The following is a 12,407-nucleotide window of genomic DNA, read 5'->3' as shown; positions in this document are numbered from 1 at the left end:
TTGTTGACCACACCCCTTTCTGTGGCCACACCCCCTAATTACCATGTTTGTTTTACAAAATTAGGCAGTTTATGAAAGTTTGAAAATATTTCTCCTTATCTGAACTGTGTTTTTGAGTCTCAAAATTGTTACAAAGTATCTTATTTGCACCTGTTAGCTGTTCTGGGCTCTCTGCTAAAAGCCAATTAAGTGAGAAACTTTGTTTCTTTTTCTGGCTGTTCAGTGCAGAGAAAAGAGGGACTTTCCAGTAAAATGAGGGACTGCGGGATGAGCTGTCAAAAAAGGGACAGTTGGGAGGTATGCTGGTGGGAGACCTGAGTCCTGCTATATTGTCTCAAGATTCAGAGCCTAGTCTGCAGGAAGGGGCAGAGGAAAAATGCTGCTACAATTACAAAAAAATTAAAGGGGAAGTAAAAGTTTTTGCATAGTGTTTACAGATTGAATTGGAAGCAGCTTCCTTATCCAGCCATGACACCCACTTTCCACTTTCCTGCAGCGGTTCTGACCTCACTCGCAGAGAAATCTGTGCTCTATAGAGGCTTCATTGCCTAAAGTATATGGAAATTTTGGAAATCTTTGTTTTATCCACTGGAAGAGAGCCAGGGTACTGTTTTTAACCCCCCTCCCCTAAAATAATATATTTGTATTGAGAAATTGCAAAATATCTATAAAAAAAAACCTTTTTTGTTTGGACGTTACCAACAGGAACAGGGATGGTACAGTAGAACTGTAACTTGTGTTCCAGTAAACTCCTTTAGTCTCTTGCCAAAGCTGCTTACATTTTATTCATTGGAAGAACCCTGATGTATCGCTGCAGGTCTGGGGAGAATTTGTAGCAGATTCAGAACCCAAAATGGTCATCAGCCTCATCCCTCCAGACCAAAGCCTGGTCACTGCACTTATTGCTTGATCTCGAGGCACAGACAAGATATATAGTGAATAAAGTACCCCCTCTTGTAAAATATAAGGATATTATAAGTTACCGAGGAGTTTCATGACCATATAAAAACACGAGGCCGAAGGCCGAGTGTTTTTATACAGGTCATGGAACTCCGAGGTAACTTCTAATATCCTCATATTTTACAACTGGGGGTACTTTATTAATTATAATACACAAATTTTAGTGAGTCATGTGACAGAAATTACATCACTACTCACCGTTTATAACTGATGACATCACTACTCACCGTTTATAAGGATATAATTTACAGGATATTCATGGCTTTTGTGTATTATATAGATTTATAGACCTAGCCAAGGGCACAAATGAGATTCAGCTCTATGGGAGAGTGTGGGTATAAAATATATATTACATATTCTGTACTCTTGATTATTGTGTCCCATATATGTGTATACATTTACAGTTTCAGCAAACAACCATGCATTGATTTGAATAAGAGACTGGAATATGAATAGGAGAGGCCTGAATAAAAAAAAAATGGGGAATAAACAATAGCAATAACAATATTTTTGTAGCCATCTTTTTTAGATGGGGTCAGTGACCCCCATTTAAAAGCTGGAAAGAGTCAGATGAAAAACTAAATAAACAATGAAGAACAATGGAAAAGTTGCTCAGATTTTTAAAAAAACAAAAATCGTTTGTATAGAAGACATATGTAACTTTAAAATAGCAAAGTTTTTTTTAAAAAATAATTTACCGACACTCCGCTTCAGAAACGGTGACAGGGAGACGATTTCTCCTCCCTGCCTTCTATAGGAGATAGCCAGGGAAGAGAAATAGGGCGCCGCACGATGGATCATCGCCCTTTCGGCTTTTCTGAAGAGGAGCGCAAACGGAGTTTCTGTAAATTATGTTTTAATAAAGACTTTCTGATTTTAAAGTTACATATGGCTTGGTGTCTTTTTTTCGTTCAATACTACGATTTAAAAAAAAAAAAATTGTTGTTACTGGTCCTTTAAAGAAAAAGTGGCGTCTGATTTAGTGATACAGTGTACTCTTAGAGCAGAGACAGACAAGATGATTCGGGGAGTTTAGTTGCCCGGCGACAAATCGCCTCTTCTTCGGGCGACGAATCTCCCCAAACTGCCTCCCCGCTGGCTAGAATCTAAATCTCCAGCAGGAGATGGCACTCAGAGAGCTTCGTTTTCGGAAGTCGTTTGGTGACTAATCTTCCCGAATCTTCGGGTTTTTTTACTTTATGCTTGAATTCTCCTTTAAGGGCATGGGCACATGGGTTTTTACTCTGCAGTAGTAGCACATTATTTTTTAAAACGGCCAACTCCTGCATAAATATGCTAAGAGTTTACAAGCTTAAAGAGGACCTGTCACCTTGAGACATGAGTAATATATAGCTTTCCCTCCTTAGTTAAACCCTTTAGTCAGCTGTTTTTGTCTATATCCGAAACAGATTAGAAAATATCCTACATGTAAAAAGTGTTTCATAGGCGCTGCCATCTTGAAACAGGACCCCTTTGTGTTTTGTGTGTGGGCTGAGCCAAACTGCCAAATCTCATGCATGTCTAGTCATAGAGTAAACTCTGTGATAGAGAAATGTAGGGCTATGGCGAGAATGCCCACTTTAAAGAGCATTCTTTTGGTTGATCAATATATGCCTCAGCAGAAATAAGACATAAATTATTGCTTATGTTTTTGTTGTGTTGTGTACATTTTTTCTTCAGGTATATTATGAAGTGAGACAGTAGCACTTGCATTGTAGCTAAAGTGACTACTGGTAGCTGTCCAACTACGAATATTAGTAAAAACTAGGAGCAGCTGGAAAATGAGAGGAGAAATGTAGGTATTTATTCCCAAAGCCAAATATAGTGTAAGTGACCTGAAATAATGCCTCATCAAGCCTTTTCTAAATAATCATCAGATAATCCCTCAAACCAGTGGAAGGCAGAATCTTCAGTTAATGAAAACGTATTTATTTTCTTATTTTCATTTGCCTGTGATTGCATGTGGGGGGTTGGTTACTCATGGAGTTGCACCTATAAGGCAGGTCAACAGAACTCAGACACACACACACTCAGGCACATACTCAGACACACACACACTCAGGCACATACTCAGACACACACACACTCAGGCACATACTCAGACACACACACACTCAGGCATACACACACTCACAGACTCAGGGATACACACTCAAACACACAGAGGGGGATACTCAGGGATACACACTCAAACACACAGAGATACTCTAACACACACACACACACACAGAAATGCACATCACAGGCACATGTTTCACAAAAGACTGACCATTAAATCAAGGTGAACAGTCACTAACAGAGCACTCCATAGCGTAGCCTTATCAAGTCTCTAAAATAAATAAACAAAGTACTGTTCACATTTCACAAAAGCCAGACCATTAAATCAAAGTGAACAGACATGAACAGAGAGGTCTAACATAAATAAAATAAGTATGATTCAGTCTGTCCTGCACGCCAAATACAGACACGAGTTCCAGCTAGAGGACTCAGGGCAAACGCTGTCGGAGTTTCCTGCTGCCTTATCTTTCTCCTCCGTGCGGGAGGTGAAATCTCACGAGATTTATAGTTTTTCCCTTGAGGCTTTGCGTGCCGACTTTCAGAAAGTCGCACTGGTAGAGTCTCGTGCACTCTTTGAAAACACTGCATTAGTTACATTTATTCAACAAAAAGATGCTGTTATGTGAGTATTTATAACTCTTTAATTATAGTCCTACTGTCAGCAAAAAAGTGACAGGTTTCCTTTAAGCAGTGGCACACTAACCATGCACTGATTTGAATAAGAGACTGGAATGTGAATTGGAGAGGCCTGAATAGAAAGATAAGGAATAAAAAGTAACAGTACATTTGTAGCCTTAAAGAACATTTGGCTTTTAGATAGGGTCAGTGACCCCTGTTTGAAAAATGTAGTCAGAAGATGAAGAAAAATCGTTCAAAAATCTATAAAAAAATAAACCAGGCTAATTGAAAAGTTTCTCGGAATCAGCCATTGTATAATATAATTAAAGGGATCCTGTCATCGGAAAACATGTTTTTTTCCAAAACGCATCAGTTAATAGTGCTACTCCAGCTGAATTCTGCACTGAAATCCATTTCTCAAAAGAGCAAACAGATTTTTTTATATTTAATTTTGAAATCTGACATGGGGCTAGACATATTGTCAGTTTCCCAGCTGCCCCTGGTCATGTGACTTGGAGAGAAATGCTTTCTGGCAGGCTGCTGTTTTTCCTACTCAATGTAGCTGAATGTGTCTCAGTGGGACCTGGATTTTACTATTGAGTGTTGTTCTTAGATCTACCAAGCAGCTGTTATCTTGTGTTAGGGAGCTGCTATCTGGTTACCTTCCCATTGTTCTTTTGTTTGGCTGCTGGGGGGGAAAGGGAGGGGGTGATATCACTCCAACTTGCAGTACAGCAGTAAAGAGTGATTGAAGTTTATCAGAGCACAAGTCACATGACTTGGGGCAGCTGGGAAACTGACAATATGTTTAGCCCCATGTCAGATTTCAAAATTGAATATAAAAAAATCTGTTTGCTCTTTTGAGAAATGGATTTCAGTGCAGAATTCTGCTGGAGCAGCACTATTAACTGATTCATTTTGGGAAAAAAATGTTTTCCCATGACAGTATCCCTTTAAAGCTGACCCCCTGTAAATACATACACACATGCAGTTTGTGCTGTGACTGCTGGGCCAGTGGAATGCAGAAAGGAGTGAGTAGATAATTAAAATGCTGCAGGAGGGAGCAGCCCCGTTGATTTCAGGCCTCTGCTTGTGACGGTATAACAATAGCTGAGCAGCTGTAGCCTCTTTCCTCCCTTCATAAACTGCTGACGGTGAGAGGTAGGTGTGTCTCAACTCTCACTCCCAACTCTGTGCCAGACTCACATAACAGCAGCCGAATTGTCTGTAATTAATGCTTCATCTTCCTTTTCATAAATCAACATTCTCACTGCCGTGTTGGCTCTGGCCTGCAGTGTGAGGAACATATCAAGCACCAGCCTCACATCCAACACATCATGTTAATCACATTTATGTCCCAGGGAATCCGTGTGCCGCTCTCGTTGGCTCCTTTATAAACTGTCATTAATTCAGCAGCCATATGGCAGAAGCCACGTGTCCTCATGAGCAAGTCAGTGGCTCTTGTTAGCCAAACAGGCCTGTAATGATAGATGGCCACACTTTTGCTAGGAGTTTTATGGCTGCTGCTTGCCCAAGGGATCCGTATCATGTGACTTGCTGACGTGCCTTGTATTATATCATTGGCCCATGGATTGGTATAAGCAGGAAAGTGCTGTTATTTAACTGGTAGACCCTCTGTCAGGAGCAAGCGTGTGATTGGTGGCTGCTCAGACATAAGACTGCTTGTGCAGTTGTTGGGGCCCTGTAGTGTATTTTTGCCAGAAAACCCTAAAATGTTGCTTTTGTTTTTTTCAGGTTAAGCCAGCGTGCGGATTGGCGGTGGGCCATGGAGAGGGCAGCCATTATCTGTCGCTGGACCTGGTTACAGGCGCAGGTGTCGGACCTAGAGTTTCGGATAAGACAGCAGACTGAAATATACAAGCAAATCCGTTGTACCAAGGTAAGTGATTCCTGCTGTGATATCTAATGGCATGTCCCGTGCACAACCTTTATCTGCTTGGGCTGCTATTCTTGTGATTATGATGCCCCTTAGGCTAAGGGCACACAGGCTGTTGGCTCCGGCTGTATATTTTTTGGGCTGAGAGAAGCAGATCTGCTCGTGCTCCTGCTCCATTCATTTTAATCTGATCAGCCTGTGTGCGGTCACACAGAGAAATACTCCTCTCATCTTCAGCTCCGCTTTGTGTGACCGCACACAGGCTGATCAGATTAAAATGAATGGAGCAGGGGCACTGAGCAGATCTGCTTCTCTCAGCCCAAAAAATACACAGCCGGAGCCAACAGCCTGTGTGTCATATCTTTATCCAGATATGCACAGGAGAAGTCAAATAAAGTGTGTACAGCTGGAACTATATTGTGGTGAATAAAGGCACATCTTGCAGCAGAACTCAACGCCTAATGTTCGTTCACATTTTTTTTATTTGAGATCTTGCTGTGGATGGGAGGAAAGGAAAAAGATAAGTAATTGTATTCATAAGGCAACTATTATGGCAGCTCTACACTATAGATGCACAGGGGAAGGCTTTAGGACCCAGTAAGATGAGCATTTTGTCTATAAGAAGCAGTTAAAGAGGTAGTTCGCCTTTTCTGGCTCTTTCCAGCTTTCACTGATCCCATCTAAACAAAAACAAATGCTCTGTAAGGCTACAAATGTATTGTTATTGCTGTTTTTTCTTACTCATTTTCCTGTTCAGGCCTCTCCCATTCAAATTCCAGTCTCTTATTCAAATCAGTGCATGGTTGCTAGGGGAATTTTGAACCTTGCAACCAGATTGCTGAAATTACAAACTGGAGAGCCGCTGAATAAGAAGCTAAATAACTCAAATTCACAAATGTAAAACCCCTTTAAAATGAAAGTAGGCCTGCAAACAGCTTTTCACGCAGAGAATATTTGCTAATGGCCCTCCTTGCATGTCCTGGAGAGGTGCGTCTGATCACATCCACATGTGAGGCCATCGGCCTCATTAACCAAATGCTTCTTTGAGAACATTGTTGCAGTTGGCCGGTATTGCACAATATCTGACTGGCTAACATATGTGTGTCAGCTCTTTGCTTAATATGCTGTTGCCTTACTGACACCCACAAAGGTGAAAACTCTGACCTCCATTAAGCTTTCCACATACTCCCAGAATTCCTAGATAGGATATGACACATTGTCCACAAGCTGAATTATCCACCAGTGGAAAACTTGAGCAACTGATACCAGGAACCAAAATAACATAATGGTGATTCTAATGTGCAGGTCACATGAACCCAGAAACGATTACTCTAGAAATTGCACATCATTAAAGGAACAGTTCAGTATACAAATAAAAACTGTGTAAATAGACTGTGCAAAATAAAAATGTATCTAATATAGTTAGTTTGCTAAAAATGTAATGTATAAAGGCTGGAGTGACTGGATGTGTAACATAATAGCCAGAACACTACTTCCTGCTTTTCAGCTCTCTTGGTTTCCACTGATTGGTTACCAGGCAGTAACCAATCAGAGACTTGAGGGGGGGCACATAACTGTTTTGAATCTGAGCTGAATGCTGAGGATCAATAACAAACTCACTGAACAGTTATGTCCCATGTGGCCCCCCTTATAGTCACTGACTAACTCAGAGTTAGAGAGATCAAAAGCAGGAATTAGTGTTCTGTTATGTTACACATCCAGTTAGAGTCCGGCAGCAGATCAGGTACCCAAGAGTTAACAGGAAAACAAAGGGGAGGATTTTCAGGTGCGGGTCGGGTTGTGGGTCTCATCTAAATTTCTTATCTTATGTAATATTGTCTATATTTTACTCCTTTTAAAAACTTGTTTCTGTCCCTGCCCACTTTTGATGACGTCACTTCCTGTTTGGTGGTTGCGGATAAGCCAGTTGCGGGTCCGGGATAGCGGATCAAAGTGGGAAAATATGTGGTTTGGGTTGCGGGTTCGTGTCTGGGTCTAGAAATTGGTTCTGCGCAGGACTCTACATCCAGTCACTCCAGCCTTTATACATTACATTTTTGGCTAACTAACTATATCGGATACATTTTTTATTGTGCACAGCCTATCTATTTACCCAGTTTATATTTTTATACTGACCCTAGGGTCCGATACGGGTGGTCAGATCGCGGGGCTGCAAACACGCACAGTTGGCCACGATCCAATGGAATTTTTGTAACCTGCCGAATCAAGAGGCCAGATATCGATCGGGGAAGCCCGTCGGATGGCCCCAGACACGGGCCAATAAACTGCTGACTCGGTCTGTCGGCTGCTTTTATCGGCACAAGTATGGGGGCCTCACTGTGTCGGTGGCCAAATCAGATAAAGATCCACTTGTTGCCAAACTCACACCAGCTTTACCTGGGACCAGTTTGACTTTGTGGAATCAGCTGTGACCACTGGGCTGGAAAACACTGGATCACCCCGTGTGCCGGTGCCTGAGGCTCAATGACTGGGCAGGGCTTTGTTTAGACAACAGGTGAAAGCTGGCAGAGCAGATAGTAAATACACTGCAATACTAACACACCACTGCTGCATTTTCGCATTTACACAATTGAATACGTGTAAGGCCATTAAATGCCATTTTTTCCTCCCCCTTTGAAAATAGGGAAATAGGCAGACATGGCTGGGGTGCAACTATTAGTAGGAAAGGTTTATTTACGAGTTTTTTTCACAGTGGTGGGAATTCTGTTTTACACACGGTGGGATTGTTTCGAGTTGGAAATATAGAACATTTTGTTCTCTCCGCATAATTTTCATCTGTAATGTTCCTGCCATTAACCAAGCGTTACTGTGCCCGTGACCTCCCAGCAGCTCCATGGTAACAAGCCCAAGGCCTATTGTACGGATACCGAATGTACCAAAACAGGCGCTTGTCACCTCAAACACGGGGGAAACTCAAAGATTTGCCTTCTGCTTCCCAGAATTCACAGCTACTTTTATTATATATGTAATTGTTCTGCCTCTGCCGGATCTGGGTGCAGACACACAGACTAGATTTCGGCAAAACATGAATACTCGCTTATTTCACTGCCAAAATCCTCTTGGTGTGCCTGGTGAAACGTAGCCAGCAGAGAAACACCCAGTATACCCTCAACCATGGACTTTGGCGGAAGTGCTTAAGTACAGCTACTACAGGATGTTTTTGGCCTGGAAGACCTCTGTTTTTGGGCTGAACTGGAGTCCTGCATCGGGTCGGGTACCCGCGGGTTAACTGCAAAAATCTGGCGGTTCTCCGGGTTTGCGGGTCTTCTCAATCGCAAGTTTTACTCCTTTTTTTTTTTCTGTTAACGCTTACTTCCAATGATGTCACTTCCAGTTTACAATGACGGCACTTCCTGTTTACAATGACGGCACTTCCTGTTTTACTCCTTTTTTTCTGACCACGCCAACTTCTAAAGATGTAACTTCCTGTTTGCAATGACGGCACTTCCTGTTTTTTTTGATGGTCAACGGATCGGGTAGCGGGTCCAAGCAAGTAAATATAGTAGTCATGTTCGGGTTTAACAAATTGATTCCGTGCAGGACTCTAGGTTGAAGACATGGGTACTGCTTGTATTGAAGGGGCCGCACTGAAGGCAATTGGAGGCATGTGGCAGTTTTGGGTGTTGTCGACATGGCCAAGTATGACTTGTCTCATTTGCCCTATGACTGATAAAACATAGGGTTTATTCTGGTCCCAGTTTTTTAGAAGCTCCCAAAAAAAATACACATTAGAGCGTTCTTGAGCCCAAAACTGTCAGTCATTAGCTGTGACATTTGGTTTCCATTTTAATCACTCTCTTCAGATCCAGTGCCCCCACACAGAACTTAATTCTTTTTTTAGCATTTACACAGGGAGAGACATTGCTGCTTAGCTGTTATTTCATTGGAAATAACTAGTTTCTTTGCCCAAAAGTAAATGTTATTTATAAACTTTGGTCCATGTTATAGAAAAGAATTTCTTAAAGGACCAGTAACATCAAAAAATTAAATTTTTTAAAGTGATAAAAATATAATGCAGTGTTGCCCAGCTTGCTTCACAAACACTACTATAGTTCATATAAATAAGCTGCTGTGTAGCAAAGGGGGCAGCTATTAAAAGGAGAAAAGGCTCAAGTTATGCAGCAGATAGCAGATAAACTCTGTAGAACATAATGTTATCTGTTATCCATTAGTTATCCTGTGCCATATAGCCATTTTTCAATTTCTGCCATTGCCACACAGCAGCTTGTTTATATGAACTATAGTAGTATTTCTGAAGCAAACACAGCAGTTTTACCAGTGCAGGGCAACACTACATGATATTTTCATTACTTTAAAACACTTTCAGTTTTTGGTGTTACTGTTCCTTTAAGCTGGCTGTAGACTCACAGATATAGTTGTATAAAATGAAGTTTCCTATGATTTTCGGATCGTCTTTGGGCTCGTCCCAACATTTTTTGTACCATGGCGATTAGTGTTTAGTTGATCGGACAGGTTAGACAATTTGACGGATAACTAATATCTTTGCATGTATTGCCTATGTGACAATATCAATAAGTGACTGTCACTACTATTTCTGGGAGATAACTTTCATACTATTGCTGTCTGTCAGTTAAAGGAACCATAACTCCAAAAAAGTGTTTTTAAGAAATGACAATATAATGTGCTTTGCTAGCTGCCCCCATGGCTACACAGTTTATATAAACTATAGTAGTACTTCTCTTGTATATACTGTGTATCCTGTGCTTGAATGGCTGCCCCATGGCTACACAGTTTATATAAACTATAGTAGTACTTCTCTTGTATATACTGTGTATCCTGTGCTTGAATGGCTGCCCCATGGCTACACAGCAGCTTGTTTATATAAACTATAGTAGTACTTATCAGTTATCTACTGTGTATCCTGTGCTTGAATGGCTGCCCCCATGGCTACACAGCAGCTTGTTTATATAAACTATAGTAGTACTTATCTGTTATCTACTGTGTATCCTGTGCCTGAATGGCTGCCCCCATGGCTACACAGCAGCTTGTTTATATAAACTATAGTAGTACTGATCTGTTATCTACTGTGTATCCTGTGCTTGAATGGCTGCCCCCATGGCTACACAGCAGCTTGTTTATATAAATTATAGTAGTACTTATCTGTTATCTACTGTGTATCCTGTGCTTGAATGGCTGCCCCCATGGCTACACAGCAGCTTGTTTATATAAACTATAGTAGTACTTATCTGTTATCTACTGTGTATCCTGTGCTTGAATGACTGCCCCCATGGCTACAAAGCAGCTTGTTTATATAAACTATAGTAGTACTTATCTGTTATCTACTGTGTATCCTGTGCTTGAATGGCTGCCCCCATGGCTACACAGCCATGGAATGAGTGTGACAAGCGTTGCAATATAAACACACAGTGAATGGATATTTTCACATACTTGACGTGCCAGTTATTTCTATCCTGTACATAAAAATACATTTTCTTTGAAGTAGAAGTTCTGATTTTTTTGTTTGCTTTCGTGTCTTCTGTGTTCAAACGTCTGCTGTCTGCACATTGTTACCAGGTATCACTGCAAATCCCAGGGGCCACATCATCATCATCATCATCTTATCCTTCTGTTGCAGGGCAGTGTTCTTCTCGGAGATTGTCCGCAGTCTGAAGACGTGGCGAGTCGGCAGTCGATAGGAAACGTGGCTGCGCTAAATCCGAAAAGCATTCGTGTAACGTGTCCCTTGTCTTCAGGGAAAGCCCCTTCAGTGGAGAATCCTCGTGACGCATCCCCCCCTTCCTATGTGCTCCATCATGTTGATAAACAGGTACGTGCAGCCATAATCTATAGATGTGTTTGGGGAATCCAGGGTTTCTTCTCGTCTTCTCTTCATCAACAGCATGTTTGAGAACTGTGTTTTTATTATTTCTTGAGCTGAGCAAGAAAACTGTAGCTGCAAAAAATCCGCCTGTATAATGGACTCGTAACAAAACAGCCACAGCAAAGGGTGAAAGGAGACGGTATAGTGGGAATCTAACTAACAAGGACCAAACGGAGAAGTTTCAATTTCACATTTTAGCACAAGAAATCACACAACCCATACATTTGTTTTGTGATTAAGACTTTAGGCAAAAAGTGTGTTCAACGGAAGCCTATTTATTGCACTCATGTTGAACAAGGGCATCTACTGCCCCTTTAATTCTGTATGAGGGTTTACTTTCCCCTTTAGAGTCAAGGCATTTATTGTTTTCATCACTCTCATTGGCATCGTGTGAATGAAAATATTCCTCTCAATTTGTTCGGTAAAGGCTATGTGCAAACCACTCCTGCTGAATTGTGCTTAGTACAGGGAATACCTATGTACCATAGTTTTATGGGATCTCTCTGTACAGACTATGAGCAAACTTAGGGACTGTTCCTGCTGAATTGTGCTTAGTACAGGGAATACCTATGTACCATAGTTTTATGGGATCTCTCTGTACAGACTATGAGCAAACTTAGGGGACTGTTCCTGCTGAATTGTGCTCAGTACAGGGAATACCTATGCTGCCATAGTTTTATGGGATCTCTCTGTACAGACTATGAGCAAACTTAGGGACTGTTCCTGCTGAATTGTGCTTAGTACAGGGAATATCTATGCTGCCATAGTTTTATGGGATCTCTCTGTACAGACTATGAGCAAACTTAGGGACTGTTCCTGCTGAATTGTGCTTAGTACAGGGAATATCTATGCTGCCATAGTTTTATGGGATCTCTCTGTACAGACTATGAGCAAACTTAGGGACTGTTCCTGCTGAATTGTGCTTAGTACAGGGAATACCTATGCTGCCATAGTTTTATGGGATCTCTCTGTACAGACTATGAGCAAACTTAGAGACTGTTCCTGCTGAAT

At 41.4% G+C, this 12,407-nt stretch overlaps 1 protein-coding gene across 1 annotated transcript in view; it reads left to right on the top strand.

Annotated features, from left to right (window-relative positions):
- The window catches only part of kansl1.S (KAT8 regulatory NSL complex subunit 1 S homeolog), a 51,733-nt gene that overhangs the window by 18,569 nt on the left and 20,757 nt on the right, over positions 1-12,407 (top strand). Inside the window, 2 exon segments of the mRNA NM_001093989.1 lie at positions 5,392-5,536; positions 11,151-11,342. Coding sequence (NP_001087458.1) covers positions 5,392-5,536; positions 11,151-11,342 — 337 coding nt within the window.

Source organism: Xenopus laevis, chromosome 6S (genome assembly GCF_017654675.1).
Source record: "Xenopus laevis strain J_2021 chromosome 6S, Xenopus_laevis_v10.1, whole genome shotgun sequence".
Taxonomy (NCBI): Eukaryota; Metazoa; Chordata; class Amphibia; order Anura; family Pipidae; genus Xenopus; species Xenopus laevis.
Note: the sequence above shows the minus strand (reverse complement) of the source record. Positions and strands in the feature narration are given on the sequence as shown.